The following is a 17,936-nucleotide window of genomic DNA, read 5'->3' on the forward strand; positions in this document are numbered from 1 at the left end:
GCAGCCTCTACACGCTAGGCACATCATAGCAGCATATGTCTTTACCTCCTATGACACTGTAGCACACTGCGCATTGCTCCTCACACAACATTACACCGCCCTTTAACTAAACATAACTACACATTCCTGCTCTCGCCTCGTCGCGTGACCAACCATCTAAAACCTTCTCAATATTATTGTTACTTTACAACGTAAAAAAAAGATCTAATTTACACCTCGCACCGCACCTAACCTCACACTCGTCCCACCATCAACATACGCAAACGTCCTCAACCCTATCTTGACACTCATATGTTACCCCACAAACCATGCCCATCAATCAATTTATCATTCTCATCCCCTCTTTTCGAATTACAAACGTAGCCTTTATCTAAACACCAATCAACACATCTTTCTCGCACTTTCAACAGTAAAATTAATTTTACACACACCCAGAAATATCAAACACAATTAAAGAGTGAAACTTTTATACAGAGCATCAAGCACATACGACACTCACACCAATATTCAAAGCCTGATCCATATTTACCACCTCCACCTACAATTAAATATTATTACCATTGTCGCAACATTCTGCCAGCGCTCGATTTGTACCTATTTTTCCGCTCTTAACTATTGTCACTAGCGGTCCAATATCACTATCTATAGATAAATAAATTTCCACATAAAAAAAATCTAGACCTTCCGTTTAGAGACTATTGTAGCCGAACACATAGCATCATTCAGCTATCAATAACTCATCCATCAGGTCTGGGGGCAAGGTCATCCCTTTCTTTCTTTCTTTCTTTCAGCAGCAGACAGCTATTTCTTTCACCATTCGCGAAACATATCTTCTAATACGTAAACATACTTACTCAATTGCACAGCGGTCCCGCTGTGGACATGACCTTCAATATTACAATTCTTAATCCAGTAACCACCGAAACAAATACTAAATGCTCAAACTAATCCCATAGCGCCTTACAAAGCGAGTGTCCGAGCGCCGGCGGCGGCATGTCAAAGCCACATAGCTGTCCATCTAAACAGCTGTCCACTCAGCCCCAGGACCAGAATGCTGAAGTGGGCTCTCCCTATACCTGCTCTCCAGCTATTATCTAACGACATACAGTGCACAAATGGATCCCTGAATAGCGCAGATCTCTCCCTTGCATCTTCAACAGGACATGTAAACAGTATTTCCCCAGCCAGCGAACCCGACGTCATTCACCCTTCGCTCACAATTTCCACTCGCATATATAAAACCATATTCACTCCTTCCAAAACTCAATTAATAATAAAAAAACATTCTCCCTTTCTAAGCATAGATGAGTATGCATTTGTCTTCACCCACCTGATCTTTGCAATTTAAGTCGGAGAAAGACATATCTATTACATTCTGCAACATGTCTATAAACAGAGCAATCTCAGTTACTACAACAGGACCTTGTTTTTACCATTCGCAGTGTTGTACACCTCAAACTAGGTACAAGTACAACAGATTCTCAACACCCTATCGTCCTTATCCTCTACAATCAACCAGTGAAAAAGTCACGAAGGCACCAATGTGATCCACCTCCAGCGTGGACAAACCGAATTCACAATACTCCTCCCGAATAACTCAGAGTGCAACCATCCAAGAAGCTCGCCAAATCCAACACCTTTAACTATAGATGACTATATGAACAAGATCATATTAAATATACACACACGCTGCAGAGACCCCTTTAAAGTTTGATCACCCATACTCTAAACGAATGAGAAGCTGCCTCTGGCCCTTGTTCAAATAGTGTTTTCTAACACGCTTTTGCACACTGCCGAGCATTTCGTCTTTCTGCCGGACTTCGAAGCCATTGTCTGATTCTAAACAGACATTACCACGGACTGATGCACGGCCTCTCACAGGAAAATATGCCTTGCACCTTGTAAATCATATACTTACAGACACTGAATGATTTTAAATGAAGGACAGCCACAACACAAGGAAAGTAGAAGAGCCTGCTGGCGCTGTAGCGACTTCCCTTGAAAGTGATTGGCCACCTAACAACCCCAGAAGTTGCGGTCCATCAACCAAAATTTGTCCCCCAACTCAAGCAAGCATTGTCAGTCAATCATTATGTCGTACCCAATGCGCAGATGCGATGGATAAGACACCACCGATCTACTGTAATATTAGCCATCAAAGCTGATATCGTGAAAAAATTTTCAGTAAATCCAATACTGGCCAATCATGTGACAGCTTGTTTTCTTAATTTCAGTTTCATAGCTAAACCATAAACCCTCTACTTTGCAAGTATTATTGCGACCATTCATAGATGACTGCTCAGCGCGTCCATTCATACTTAATTCTCGAACACATAAAGACCATCAAATTATACCAGACAACGCTTTACATGTTTCTGAGACCTCACACATAGTCTTTTATCAATCCCTCTGCACATGGCGGTCACAGAGCTATCTAGTCCTCTTACGTTAAAAGACCATCCTCATTGACCTACCTACCCCACAACATCGCTACCCAATTATTCCTCAAGCGAGCAGACAAATACAGCTACATTCCACCTCTCTTGACTGAATAGAGCTTTTCTAGTCCTAACCCATCCACGTGCACCTCATTTCTCGAAATGTAACCAAGTCTTGGAGCTTAGCACACCATATCGTAGTAACAGATCTCAAAGTGGCTTAATTTAATAGCACACAGTTAAGAAGAACAAGAACGGAGCGATATTTATACACCACGCAGTTCGACAGATTTTTAACTAAATCATCCAATCTATCATGTGTAAAGTATTGTTCTAGAGTCCATGATCGGTGCGTCGAAGGCTCCGGTAGGAGAGAGAGAGAGAGAGAGAGAGAGAGTGAGAGGGAGAGAGAACATAAACACACACACACTCCTAAGACTAGAACGTTCAGCACTTAAAAACGGGCAATAACCTCAGATCGCTTACTTTTCCGTCCTGTCACACGTACATCCTTCTCCCCGGTCACCCTACGCTGAGCTATCTCTACCCCAATCGTAAAACTATTCCTTTCTATGATACGAGCCCAATATAGCCCTGTGGAGACGTCTAGTGCCCAATGATCACACCAGATCACAAGTCAGAAATAATATTATTAATCCATCAGGTCTATATAAAAAATGATAGTTATTAGCAGCTGGTACATCCTACAAGCAAACAGATACGTATAACAGCAGCGTCCAACATGTGAAAATTACGAATCATTCCTGAGGCACCGCTCGACGCCTACCTAGCACGCTGGCCGTGGGAGTGTGAGGGCACTGCTGGTCGCTTGACGTCAGCCGGCCAGGAAGCTGCCGATGGAGCGGGCTCAGCCAGCCGCGCGTACGTCATCTGCGCTCTGGAGTTTCGCTGTGTGAGCTTGGAGAAGTCAGTTGGGACATACCTGCATGACCGTAATGTCTGAAATATAGAGTCATTTTACAGGTATTTACAGAAGGCTGTGTCCGTCGCATGCATGGAGGGTGTGTGACGTAAGAGGGACAGCGGCGCAGCGATTGTACAGTTATTACGCGCGTTTGAGAGCGAGACAATTAGCGGGCATTCTAGTGCGGTCCAAACGTGCTGTTATACAGTCATGGCGGATTCCACTGTCGAGAAAACTTTGCTGTCAAAAGTGTAGCACTGCGTTCTCGCTCGCACAGGGACACGTGGTGGTCGGTGAGCGGTCGGCGTCGACAGGTTTGAACGTGGCGCCAAAAGTGTGGCAGCGTGTGATTCAGCTCCGAGGGAGACAATTTTGGCGGGAAACGTGCGGAGGCGACTAATACAGTGGTGAGTGGACAAGGGGCCGCTGTGACGTCAAACACGACAGGTTCTAGCGTGTCCAGCGAAAACATGTTTACGACGTGGAAGCGATCGCTGGGCTCGCCCCCCAGGACTAGTGGCCGGCCGCCTCACGTGACAGGCATAAGCAGTGTCTCCGCGCGCTGGCCAGAGGGTGGCGAGGATTTTAACTAATTCAGTAGGAGCGCGGACGTCGTGGTGACTGCACTGCGATTTCAAAGATGTGTGTGCTGACTGTGTTGGAGAAAAAGTGATGAACGTACTGCTCGAAATAAAGTCTTCAGTCCCTTCCCCCCTGCAAAATCAAAGGACGTGACTTACATTACTATAAGAGCACATTATTATTTGACGTGATTATGATAGACTACCAGTGACCAAAGATAAGTGAGGTAGTAAGTTCGTACGTGTGGTCAATTATGGTGTTGGGATTTGAACTTGTGATAGATTTTTGTTATGGATGTAACAAAAATGGCTTTCTCGCCGAGAAAATGGGCCATCTTGAATAAATTATAAATGATAATAATACATAGAAGTATAGTTTTCGAGACATAATCGTGTTGGAATTTGCATTTGGCGCAATTTTCTAGTTGATGTAGGCCTATAATAATAATTATTAATAATAATAAATGATAATGAATGATAATAAATGTTAATGAATGATAATAAATGACCATGAATGGTAATGAATGTTAATAAATGATAGTGAATAATAATAAACAAAAGTAAGGTTTTGCAGCCATTATCGTGTTGGAATTCGAATTTGGATTGAATTTCCTAGTGGAGGCAGGTCAATAATAATAAATAATAATAATAAATGATAATAGATAATAATAAATGGTTATAAATAATAATAAATGATAATGAATGTTAATGAATGATAATCAATATTATAATAAAGATAAGTACGGGTTTTGCATGCATTATCCTGTTGGAATTCAAACTTCCAGCTATTTTTTCTTCTGGAGGCTTAGGTTAGTGAACATAGCACAATTTGTCTATTCTCCCGCCAAAATTCAAACTTCCCGCCATTTTTTCTTAAGGTTAGGTTAGTGGATATAGCACAATTGGCCTATTTTCCCGCCAAAAGCCGCTATCTTGGATAACGTTGCCAAGGCTACATGCCGCATCTTGGATGACGTCATCGCTGCCATCTTGAATAAATTTGGCAACAATGCAGTGTGTCTTGACGCATAGGTTGTCCTTCTACTTGCGCAGTCCACGCTGACGTTAGTCTGGTGTACAGTATTTCAACACGTTCCATGCTCGTGTATTGTGACCTTTCTGGAGACCGAAAATTTCGTCAGTTGAAATTAACATCGATTCTGCATACAACGGTAGCGTTAAACACGGTTTGTTCTTTTGTTCACGAGACCCGGATGCCAGTTGATACCGGCGACAAGGTAGATGCCGTGTTCTTTGAAGGCGTTCGATAGAGATCTGCAGAGTGGCATAATGTACAATTTACGAGAGTACATAATATCAGAACAGTTCTACAACTGACTTGAAGAGTTCCTAGCAAACAGAGCTCAGTGTGTTGTTCTTAACGAAATCTTCAGACGCAAAAAACAGGCTCTGTCGCGCCTCAACAGAGTTTTATAAAACCGTAACAATGCTAGAAAATTGTAGCGAAATGTATTAAGACATACAGACGAGCGACGTTGTGCAGCTAAAAACTAAACTCCGCCTGAACAGGTCATGAAGTCCTATCAGATAGGATTGATAGAGGAAATAAAGAATATCCGAGAAGGAGCAGCGCATTTTGTCACAGGTTCGTTTAGCAATCGCGAAAACGTCACAGACTGCTAATTCAATTCCAGTGACAGACACTGCAAAAGGGGCGTTCAATGTGTGGTTTGATCCTAAAGTTCTGAGAGCGTACATTCGTAGAAGAGTCAACCAGTAACTTGCTTTCACCTACATGTATCTCGGAAAAGAACAATGGAGAACGTTTGCGGCTGCCTATGAAACCACGGCTGTACGCCAGGCGTGCACCTCTTCGTTCGAAGCAAATCGACTGCCACGAATGACTTCATCAGGGCTCCAAAAATGTGAAAATCGCGTGAGGAGAGATCGGGACTGTGTGGAGAACGCGTAAGGCTTTCCCAGCGAAACTTCTGCAGCGTAGTCGAAATCTTGGTGTATGTCATAGCTCGGCAGGTAAATGCAAACATTTCTCCATGAATGCATTGACAGTCTTGTCTCGCAGTAGAATAAACTTATTAACCGAGATTACGATTACTTTTGAAATATAAACAGTGTACTTACTTTTTTGCATCAGTATAATTTTCGTTTCTATGCGATTTATAATTTGCTTCTGGTGAACCACCGCTATAAGGGCCTGAAAAAAATTAGCAGGTAAATTTAAATTAAGACTCATAATTGGTTCCCCAGAGTACGCCTCTGGCTGAGTGCTCCGGCAGTCGCTAACCACCAAAGAGCGCCAAATGACGAAACAAAGCAAAATAACGTCTCCGCTTCACACAGTAATTAAAAGGGTTGCTCATACTGTGAATTGATTGAAAGTAAAATAGTTTCTTTTTAGTTCATTTTGTACAGGAAACGACTGACCACTGGATTAATAACAAGCTGTTGTATACTCTTCCAATAACGCTACAGGCACTACTCATCGTAGTACGTAAGAATTTACGAGCAATCTTTAAAAAGAAATAAATTATAACTGTACTAGCTCTAGCGAAAACATATATCGGTCTGTCCAGGACGATTAGGAGGCAAGGAATGACTCAAAATGACACGATTTTTTTATTTCTCCGAGACAACAACGAGTGGTGTGTTCGTTCCATTTGGGCCATTTTACTGCGCCTCCGCGGCATACAACATAGAACCCGTCTCGGACATTCTTTGCCGATGACATGAAACAACTGGACCGTTACAAAGGTAATATTAGAGAGTACCACGAATCGTTGTATGAAAGTATCCTTCGCAACATAATGAGAGAAGGAAGGAAGGAATAACAGAGCTTAACACCCCGTCGACAACGATGTCATTAGAGACAGAGCACAAACTCTGATTAAGGAAGGATGAGGAAGGAAATCGGTGTAAAAATTGAAAGGAACCATCGCAGCATTTGCTTTAAGTGATTAGGGAAGTCACAGATCAGCTTATTCAGGATAGCAGAACGCGGATTTGAACCTTCATCCTCTCGAACGCGCGTTCAGAGTTCTAACCACTGCCCTACCTCGCTCGGTTACACACCGAAAGGTGGCCTCTGAAGTATGCAATATGTAAACGAAACCGTTTACAACGTATCACAGTGGTCTATGTGTAGTCAGAACGATCTGTTTGATAAAGAACACTTGGGTCTATCAAGTCGGGAAATAACGTCAAGTTAGTCTACAAAAGCAACTTAACTACGGCGCCTGCATGCCGTGCGAGATTTTCAATGTCCACTCGCTCTTTTACGTCACTGACTTAGTCGGCTATTTCGTTAACATTATTAATTTCAACTTTCCAGTGAAAGTAATGAAAGCAAAAGACTTTTGTAGACGTTATGCACAAAATAATTACATTTACATCTACATATACAGACATACTCCGCAAGGCACCATATGGTGCATGGCAGAGGGTACCTTGTATCACTACTAGTCATTCCCGTTCCTGTTCCTCTCGTAGATAGAGCGACAAAAAGACGATGGGTTATATGCCTCCATGTGAGCCCTAATTTATCTTGTCTGCGAGGTCCTTACGTGAAATATATGTTAGTGGTAGTAGGATCATTCTGCAGTCAACTTTAAATGCCGGTTCTCTAAATTTTCTCAATAGTGTTTCGCGAAAAGGATGTCGTCTTCCCTCCATGGATTGCCATTGGTGTGTACGAAGCATTTCCGCAATACTCGCTGTAGATCGAACCTACCGGTAACAAAACTAGAAGCACGTCTGTCAATTGCTTCGATCTCTTCCTTTAATCCGCCCAGATGGCGATCCCAAAGAGTCGAATAGTACTCAAGAAGTGGTCGCACTAGTATTCCATACGTGGTCTCCTTTACAGATGTATCACACTTTCTTGAATCTCTCTCAAACTCGAGTATTTGGTTTCTCTACTACACTTCTTAAATGCTCATCTTGTTTCATATCGCTGTGCAATGTCACGCCTAGATTTTGTACTTTTAGAGTAAGCTGCCATTCACCAGACCGCCTAGAAATTTTATTCAGTTCATCTTCTATCATCCTACGGTCACTCAATGACGACATGCCCCGTACACCACAGCGTCAGCAGCAAAATGCCGCACACGCTATTCGCCAAGTCATTCGTCTTCCCTGTTACACTCCTGAGGATACCGTTGTCTAGAAGGCTTCGTGCCACTCACGTGTCTGAAAACCTAATCCATACGCTCGGACCTTCGTTAACAATTTGCAGTGGCGGAACGTGTCAAACGCTTTCCGGAAATGTAGGAATATGGAATTTTTCTGCTACCCTCCATCCATGGTTAGCAGGGTATCATACGAGAAAAGAGAGTGCAATCTGAGTTTCTCACGGAACGATGCTTTCCAAATCGATGCTAATTGCGAACAGAAACTATTCTGCTTCAAGGAAATGCATTATATTCGAAATGAGAAAATGTTCTAGAGTTCTGCAGCAAACCGAAAAAGACATCAGTCTATAATATTGCGGGTCGTCGTTTTATCCTTCTTATATACAGCAGTCGCCTTCGATTCTCTTGGGACTTGGCTTTAGATGATAAATTGGCGATAAATGGAAGCTAAGCAAGGGGCCAACGCTGCGTAATACTCTCTATCAAACCGAACTGGGTTTTCATCCGAATCTGACGACTCACTCGTTTCCAGCTCTTTCAGTTACTTCTCTGCGCCAGGGATGCCTGTTACTATATTCTTCATATGGGGGTCTTTGCGAAGTCAAACGACGGTATCTTTGCACTATCCGCTTATGTGAACGATTTCATTTAAAGCTTCAGTTTTCCTTTTGCTACCTTTTACAGTCGCACCAGCCTGATCACGGGTGGCAGGATAAAATCCTTCGACCCGCTTAGTGGTTTTAAATGGACCAGAATTTCCTCAGGTTCTCGGCAAGATCGTTTGGTAAGGTACGATCGGTGGTAGTTGTCCGGATGGTGCACAGATCTTTTTGCAGACGTAAAGATTTCTGCCAACTCATGTTGGTCGTTATTTGTAAGGCCCTTTAAACCATATCCATACTACTACAGAGTGCGATTTACAATTTGTTTAAACTTTGCCATAATTCCTCTACGTCCATCTTATTGGGATAATACAAAATTGTTAAGGCTTTCGTCGTCACTTGTTGACAAACTGCCTATTGGTTTCTGTCTCGGGTTCTTCGGCCGACGTTCATCTAATGATTTTTCTGCCGTTTGGTCAGCACGAGTGGCTGGCATTGTCAAAGCTTCACCCTCCATTGCCGGCAATTAGATGAACGTCGGCCGAAGAACCCGAGACAGAAGCCAATAGGCAGTTTATTGGCATAAATTATGTCCATTCATTGCCTAACTGGCACGACAGCAAGTGCTTAGCTGATTTTTCTAGCAAAAATTCTCTCCTAGCCTTCTTCTTGGGTTTAAAACTTTAATAAGCACAGTGAGGCCCTTTTCGCAACTACAAGGCTAAAATATTTACACAGTTCGCGGGAATCGTGTTCAACAATACTTCACAAGACTACCTGCCCGTACCACCTACAGTGATTCCATAGAGGTCTGAGACTACTATAGTCGGTAGGATAAAGTCGCCGTCAATTAATATTGCATGGTCTGGGTATTTCTGCGCTACTGAACACAGTTTTTCTTTGAGTGATTCTAAAACTGCTGCGGCGGAATCAGGTGGCCGGTAAAACATCCGATGATTCACTTGAGCTCATCTGGACCCGTTAAAAGCGTCCATATAAATTCACCGTCTAATCTGTCTTTTCGGAATACATTCAGTACCTTACTAAATATTTGGGAGCCATCTGGTTCTTGTTGCAGCCAGCTCTCGGGCCCGGAGTAATTTCAGCGCCACAATTGCCCTGGAGGGCAGTAAGCTTAGGAACTTCGTTACTAATACTTCGACAATTTACTGATAACATTTTGACAGTCAAAATGTCATCACTTTGCACGAGGTCACATTTCAGTCTCTGCGTACTGACTGGCGAGCTTTCACGCACTTAAGCTCGCGGACCACAACGCTCCCTGCGCATAAAGTCACAACTATATCTTTTCTAATGTTAATGTTTATGGAGTATCGCAGTGATGTGAATGGCAGCCCTTTCCCAGCACAACACGGCAACAAATTATGCCTCAAAACATAGGTGTTTGAGAGAACATTAATTCTATTTTCACCCCACCTACTGATGTTTATATTTATTTACGAGTCATGAACATTGTATCCTTACTTACTACTTTTTATAATAACAGCCTGAAACATTTCCGTTGCAAAATTTTACGAACCTGATAAAAAAGAAACACTGTTCACGACACGTAAATAAATATTGATATCTGAAGGTGCGCAGTAAGATATCCTGAATGTCATAATGGAAAAATGAAACCCAACGAAAGCAATTAGTTGCAGTTAATTCATTTTAAATTACCTTCAGATTCAACAGTTGCAGTATTCTGATACGCACAGGACCTGTTTACTAATATTAATAAGAAAATAATAGAAAAACAAAATACAACCAAGATATAGGCAACCCTAGTCGACAAATGATTAGGAGTGACTTTACACTTTTCGTCCGCCGGCCGCGGAAGAAACCCGTCGCGGGCCGGTTGTAGTGCATGTGTGACCTATGAGGGGGAGTGCTACAGTTGTTCATTCTATAACGCAAGTCCAGAAGTCTGCAGCCAAGAACGTCACAGAATCGACGGAGTCTGGTTGAGACCCTTCACTCGGCTCCAACCCAACGGGCTGTATCAGTTCGGGAACGATGACGCAAATTGCAAGCTCCAGTTGCAACCCGCGAGCAAGGTCAGCAGCCTTCACGTCTTCCGCCAGCCGCCCCTATGGACTGAGCTTAGCCCTTAAGCAGCACCGTAGTTGCTCATTTAGAACGACAGCCAAACAAAATGACTTAATTGTTAATTCTACACAGGTAAAATTCAAAATATTTTGAGGTAATTTTCCGCAAGTGTCAACTTTACCTTCTGTAAATGCGAGAACAAGGAATTTGTAATATAGAAGGGCGATTTTAGCACAATGTCACGCGGCGCGCTTGCGCTGTAGCTTACCATTTGTAGGCCAATTTGAGGCTGTCTACTTGCCTTGATAAACCATAAGTGTCTTAGCGGTAAGCATGCGACAGCATGCGTACCTAATACGTCCAAAAACGCCGCGCCTAAAAACGGGATTTTCCGATGCTGGTTCTATTGGTGATAAAAGTCCCTTGGGCTAGGGACCTTTTGTATACCCAACAGAAGGATCGTCTTAGTATCACTATCCTCCATTACAGGGTCAAAGCGTGAATTTTATACAAATTGCTTAGGCAAATGGAGCAAATCAGTTGGTTCTTTCAGCATTTTATATTGTCTACGCCGGTCTTGATAGAACTTATGGAGGCGTCATTAGTTCATGGGCGGAAAACCGCAGAAGAGGCCTGTTTTACTATATTTTCGCCGTCACCAGATGATCAATACTTAGACGATGGTTGGATACGGTTACGCACAGCGAATGGCTGAAAGCTTTTCTAAGATCCCGGTCTCAAAGAATCTTGAAAATGTTCTTGATATCTTTATCCATTCCCAAGATTCAGAGGTTCAAAGTTATCCTACTTCTATAAGTAAAATCCGGTTTGTTGTGAAATGTATATAATAAATAACCACAGCAAATTGTTCAAATTTTAACATTATATTCCCTAGCCATTTGTCTAAAAGACCCAAAACACTTTATCCGTTATCGAGAAACACCAAAAAAATGGATAGCAAAACTCAGCCGCAGTTACCGAGAAGGCTTTTCTCTTTGTTTTCTTCCTAGTTACCTGTTTTCCTCTACAGGTTTTACCCTCTGCAGTTCCCTCTAGTGCCATGAATGTTATTTCCGCCGGCCGCGGTGGTCTCGCGGTTAAGGCGCTCAGTCCGGAACCGTGCGACTGCTGCGGTCGCAGGTTCGAATCCTGCCTCGGGCATGGATGTGTGTGATGTCCTTAGGTTAGTTAGGTTTAAGTAGTTCTAAGTTCTAGGGGACTGATGACCAAAGATGTTAAGTCCCATAGTGCTCAGAGCCATTTGAACCAATGTTATTTCCTGATGCTTTAACAGATGTCCTATCATCCCGCCCCTTCTTTTTGTTAGTGTTTTACATAAATACCTTTCCTCTCCGATTCAGCGCAGAACCTTCTCATTTCTTAACTTTCAGACCACCTAATTTTCAACACCCGTCTGTAGTACCATATCTCAAATGCTTCGATTGCCCTCTGATCCTATTTTCCTACAGTCTGTGTTTCACAACCATACAAGACTGTGATCCAAACGTTCATTCTCAGATATTTCCTCCTCAGATTAAGACCTATGTTTGATACTGGTAGACCTCTTGGCCAGGAATTCCCTTTCTGCCGATGATAGTCTGCTTTTTAAGTCGTCCTTGCTACGGCTGTCACGAGTTATTTTGCTGCCTCGCGTACCTTTGTCTGCTTCGTGAACACCCACCCTCGTGTTAAGATTCTCGCTTTTCTCATTTCTGCTGCACCTTATTACTTTCGTCTTTCTTCGATTTACTCTCAATGCATAATCTGTACTCATTAGACTGTTCATTCCATTCAGCAGATCCTACGATTCTTCTTCACTTTCACTGAGGATAGAAATCTCATCAGCGGATCCTATCATTGATATTATTTCATGTTGAATTTTAATTCCCCTCTCGAACCTTTATTTTATTTCCACCATTGCTTCTTCAACGTATAGATTAAATAGTATGAGCGAAAGTTTACATCCCTGTCTTACACCCTTTTTAATCCGAGCACTTCGTTCTCGGTCTCCCACTCTCATTATCTCCTCTCGGCTTTTGTACATGTTGTACATTACTCGTCTTCTGCTATACCTCATCCCCATTTTTCTCAGAATTTCGAACATGTTGCACAATCTGACATTGTCGAAAGCTTTTTCCAGTTCGACAAACCCTATGACGGTAGCAGACAGTAGTTGTGTTATAAATAGAGCGAAGGAGGCATTAGCAATATGGGTAAATAAGAGATACACAATGGCAGTCGAACATAGCTGACAGTGACAGAACAGTACTAGAAAATAATAGCTGGAGTGCCGAGAGGTGGGTTGAAGTACAAACAGAAGAAGATAGAGAAAGTGGAAGTGGGTGGGAGCCAGTGATACCGAGAGACAGAATATATGACAGCGACAACGAATAAGAGAAAGAGATAGTGACAGCGAGGAGAGACGGCAGCTGTAGGAAGGAAGGAATGAGATATTAGCAGTAAAAGAGAGCAGGAGAGAGACAGCGACAGTGGGAGGAGGCTGTAAGAGGACAGAACGAAGAGGTCTGTGATTGTGACACGGGAGACAATAACAGAGAGACACAGAGGGATAATGATAGTGAGTTGGGCCTAATGAGTGAGGGAGAAAGGTAAACTGGTAGTGGCTGGTTATTAACGACTAAGAGCGATGGACTACTGATTGTGAGTGAGTTACAGTTAGGGGGAGCTCGTGTGAGTGATGGACTAGTTGCATCTTACAAAGAGCGCGAATATGTTCGCGTGTCAAAATTTCTGGGAAAATTTCCAAAGGTGCCGAGGAAGGTAGAATGAGGCAGCTGGTACCCCACTTTTCATTCAGAGTCTTTTAAATGAAGGGGAACATATTCACATTTTTTTGTGTTCCGATAGAAGCATTTATTCGCCGGTATCGATGCGTTCGTCTCGACTCGACCTACACCACTGCGGTACGTCGGAAACAGTTGTCGTTTACACCTTGTAGATGTAGATGGTGACTCCCGTTGCTGTACAGATGTCGTAATTACCGCAAATCTTTGTTTCGAGCGGTTACACGAAAGTGCGGAAATGTCTGTCGTTGCTGTGATTCGTACGTGTTTGTGTGCAATAGGTAGCAGCGTGGGCGACGCCGAGGAAGAGGTGGAGGTGTACAGCGCGCTCGACTACAAGGACTACCGCGGGGACTCCCCTTGCGTGAGCGAGCAGGACCTGGCGCGGCTGAGCGCCATCGACCAGGTCGCGCTGGAGAAGCTGCAGGAGCTGGACCGGCTGACGTCGAAGCTGCAGAGAGACTCGCGGGACCTGCGCGAGCTGCAGGACCGCCTGCTGCTGGACACGCCGGCCGGGTCGGCGCTCGCCGAGGAGAAGGCCGCCGCCGCCGCGGCCGCCGCCGCCGCCGGCGACACCAGCGTCATCGACCAGCAGCTACGCCAGATCTACGTGGACGCCGACCTGGACGGCTGGAGCTGCCTGTCCGATCTGGGCAAGTCGCGCTCCAGCTCGCGCCTCTCCACCGACAGCGGCACCACCGACCCGGAGGTGGCAGCCGCGCTGCGCTCGGCCGGCGGCGGCGCCGGCGCCGCCTCCGCGGCCGCCCCCGCGACCTCGCCGCGGGCCTCGCCCCGGCCGCACCGCCGCCTCTACTCGGACGTGGCGCCGCCGCGGTACGACTACGACAAGCTGCCGTCGCCGGCAGGCAGCCTGCGCACGCGGCAGGACGGCTACGTGGGCGGGCCGACGCCGCCGCCTCCCCCTCCGCCGCCGGCGCCGTCGGGCCAGCGCGGCCAGCTGGACCTGGACCTGTCGGCGACGCCCAGCCCGTCGCCTTCGAGCCCGCCACCGCCAGCGCCGCCGGACCACTTCCCTCTGCCCGGCCAAGACACCCTATCTTCCGCCGCGTCTTCGAGACCGCCTCCACCCGGGAGCCCGGCGCCGTTCGCGGCTCCCAAATCTGCGTCAATTACTTCTCTCTCTTCCGAGCTGCTGCAGCAGCAGCAGCAGCAGGGTAGGCTCAGTCCGAGGACGCCGCACTCCCCGAAGTCGCCGCGAATGTCTCCAAAAAATGTGCTCAAGTTGTCTTCGTCCTCGTCGTCGGCCGCGCAAGCGATGGTAGCGGCTGCGGCAGCGTCGGCGACGAGTAACATATGTACCGCCAAATCGGATTCTGGGCTGTCGTCTATGAGCGGTTGGTCGAGTGTCGAAAAGTCACCCGGGTCGCCCAAGAGCTCGTCCAACAAGACCCCGCCTTCCTCGTACGCGACGGCGGCGGAAGCGCTGATGCTGGGGAAGGCGGACGCATTCCCGCAGCCGGGCGACGTCAGCCCCCGTCCGCACACCAGTTCCTACGGCGACTTCCTGTACCGCAGCGAGCAGCCGGCCATATACTCCGTAGCGGGCAGCAACCGCCAACAACAGGCCTACACTTCGGTCTACACTAGCGGTACGGCGAGTTACAAGCCTACCGTAGGGGGATTCCCCGACCTCGTCGAACCGTGCAACAACAACGAACAAAACAATCTAGTCGGCGGCTACCGCAGCTACCGAGACGACCTTCAACAGCAGCAAACTAATTACCGTTACAACGACCGAGGAAGCAGCAGTGACCGCAAATATCAGCAGCAGCACCAGCCGGTGTACCGGTACTACCCCGACAACGAGACGCCGAGCTCTTACCGCTACATGGCCGAGCCACGAGGGCAGCCACCCACCAGGAGTCTGTCGACGAGCGTATACCCCACTACGTCTGCTCCCGTCGGTCAGCAGTATCCTAGCAAAAAGTCCCTCCAGCGCGGCCATTCGACGGGCTCTGTTCCCAGCCAGGGTGTTTCCAATATGGAGGGCTACAAGACGGCCATGTACAGGACTATGTTCCCCACCGGCAATATAACTGACGCTCTTTCTTATTATCCCACAAGCAATCGCTACGACAATAATGTAATGATGCAGCAGCAGCAACTGCAGCAAATACAAGGCGGTAACTATGCCCAGCAGTGGACACCACTGGATCAACAACAGAGTATCGGTGTTTCAGGAATGACTATGAAACGTGACCACACGTCCAGTTCGATTAGGTCCGTCGAGACGACGCAGCAGCAACAGCAGGATCACGCATATATGATAGCACAGTATGACCCGAGACGGCAGCAGGACGCTATATCGGATAGACGAGAAGATTACGGTGGTCCACGCGAGTACACCTGGAGCCAGCGGTCAGATTTAGAGCTAGATCTACGCAATAGGAACCTTCCCGAGCACCACCACCTCATACAAGACGGTCAAGAGTACTTCGATCCGAGCAGTGTGATAGTGTCCCAGTCTGGTTACATCTCCATAGCAGCCGATATCAAAGATCCAACCTACGCAGTGGAGGAGCGGTCGAGCAAGAGGGGAAAGCTGAAATCTGCCATGAGCTCAGTCAGCAGCTGGCTGCCAGACTTGCACCTGTCTAGCAAGCGACACCGCTCCCATTCACTGCCGGCTGGCGTGCGCCGCGAAGATCTGACGATGGGAGGCAAGGCGACCAGTCGCACAAACGCCGCCTCCAAACAACAGTACGTCAGCACGCTGCCCCGCAAAAAGAAGAAGAACCCTCTGGTTTCTACGGTCTCGGGCATCTTGCAGAAGGCCAAACGTAAGGGCGGCAGTGGCGCCCACTCACTGTCAGACCCGGAACAGTCGGAAACGGAGTGGAGCGGACGAACCAGCGTCGTATCCGACAGCGAGGATAGTGTGTTCTCCGATGCTGCAACGCCAGAACACGGTCCGGTATTCGTCAAAGTGCAACGACAACAGCAACAACAACAACAGCAGCAGCAGCAGCAGCAGCAGCAGCAGCAGCAACAACAACAGCAGCAGCAGCAACAACAACAACAACAACAACAGCAACAGCAACATCAGCAGTACCTGCAGGAGCAGGCGATACTAATTCAACAACAGCAACAGCAACTTATGGACCAGGAACAGCTGTCCCTCCAGCAACAGCAGCAGCTACTGCAGAAGCAACAGCAGCAGATCGAGAAGCAACAGCAACAAATCGACAAACAGCAACAGCAGATCGAGAAGCAGCAGCTACAGTTGAAAATAGAAGAGTCCAACTTGGCGGCTGCGCAGCCGGAACCCAAAGCGGAGATACCGAAAAGCAGCAGCAAGCCGATCGACCTGGCCGAGTCGGCGTCGCTGTTCGCGACGGTGGGCGACGTGAAGCGCAGTTCGGCGCCGACGCAGCCGGCGACCAGCCCGGAGGACGGCGCGCCACCGCCCGCCGACAAGATCCACCTGCCGCCAGGGGCCATCGGAGGCGCGTCGCGCGAGTTTGCCGTGTCGCGGGCGCTCGGCAAGTACCGCCAGAGGCAGTCCTCCACCGTGTCCGAGGACCAGGACGCTGTCGGCACGGGTGCCAACAAGATGGCCGACGACAGCCAGTCGCAGGTTTGTGGTTACCGGCACACTTATTTACTTCCCCAAAGTCGCACAGTTTCAGAAAACATCATGGCACAATTGAGCTGAAGATACTTTTCGTTTCACTGCAGTGACATCTCGCTCCTCCGCCCCCCCCCTCCCTATCTCTCTCTCTGTCCCTCCGCCTCCCCACCCACCCACCCATTCGTGGCGGAGGTTTTGAAAAGTCACTCCAGGTCAAATAAACAAATTCCTCAGCCTTTGCTTGACTGTCCATGATCTTTTGTTCATTAGCTACACAACATTCGGTGACATTTTTAATGGCGAATACTCACAGAGTATTGGTGCTACCAAATCTGATATAAATGTCCACAGAGGTTCACGAAACTCTGCCGAAAAACATCTTATTGATGCATCTGGATTACTCGACACGAAAAGTTCCACCGTGGCACAGCCTGGAGGACAATTGGCATACTGCCAAGATAAACATCCTCATATCATGAGCATCACCGACTGTACTAATCATCATAATTTCAAAAATAGCAGTTTCGACTTTTAGCTTGTTTTCATATGTTCAGGTTGAAGAAAACACAGCGGCTGTCAACATCAGGGAAAAAAAATGAGACGTGTATGAGCTAATATTTCTCATGTCTTGTCCCATACACTATCCGTATATAACTGTTGGAAAAAATCTCTGAGCACCGTGTACGTTACTGACGTGTGTAGAAACCATCATTAAATTCCACGAGATTTATTTCCATCTCTTATATACTGGTGATGTATGTGACGAATGCTGACATGAGCCATATAGGCGAACACAGATTTTACTTAAGTTAGAAACTGATGTTTGCAGCCCACTA

General features: G+C 46.4%; 1 protein-coding gene across 1 annotated transcript in view; it reads left to right on the forward strand.

Moving 5' to 3' along the window:
• LOC126281764 (protein unc-13 homolog C-like) overlaps positions 1-17,936 on the forward strand; it is a 1,053,980-nt gene that overhangs the window by 445,268 nt on the left and 590,776 nt on the right. The window contains exons 4-5 of the mRNA XM_049980962.1: positions 13,790-14,244; positions 14,359-17,106. Coding sequence (XP_049836919.1) covers positions 13,790-14,244; positions 14,359-17,106 — 3,203 coding nt within the window. The remainder of the gene's footprint in view (positions 1-13,789; positions 14,245-14,358; positions 17,107-17,936) is intronic.

This window comes from Schistocerca gregaria, chromosome 7 (genome assembly GCF_023897955.1).
Source record: "Schistocerca gregaria isolate iqSchGreg1 chromosome 7, iqSchGreg1.2, whole genome shotgun sequence".
In the NCBI taxonomy this organism is placed as follows: Eukaryota; Metazoa; Arthropoda; class Insecta; order Orthoptera; family Acrididae; genus Schistocerca; species Schistocerca gregaria.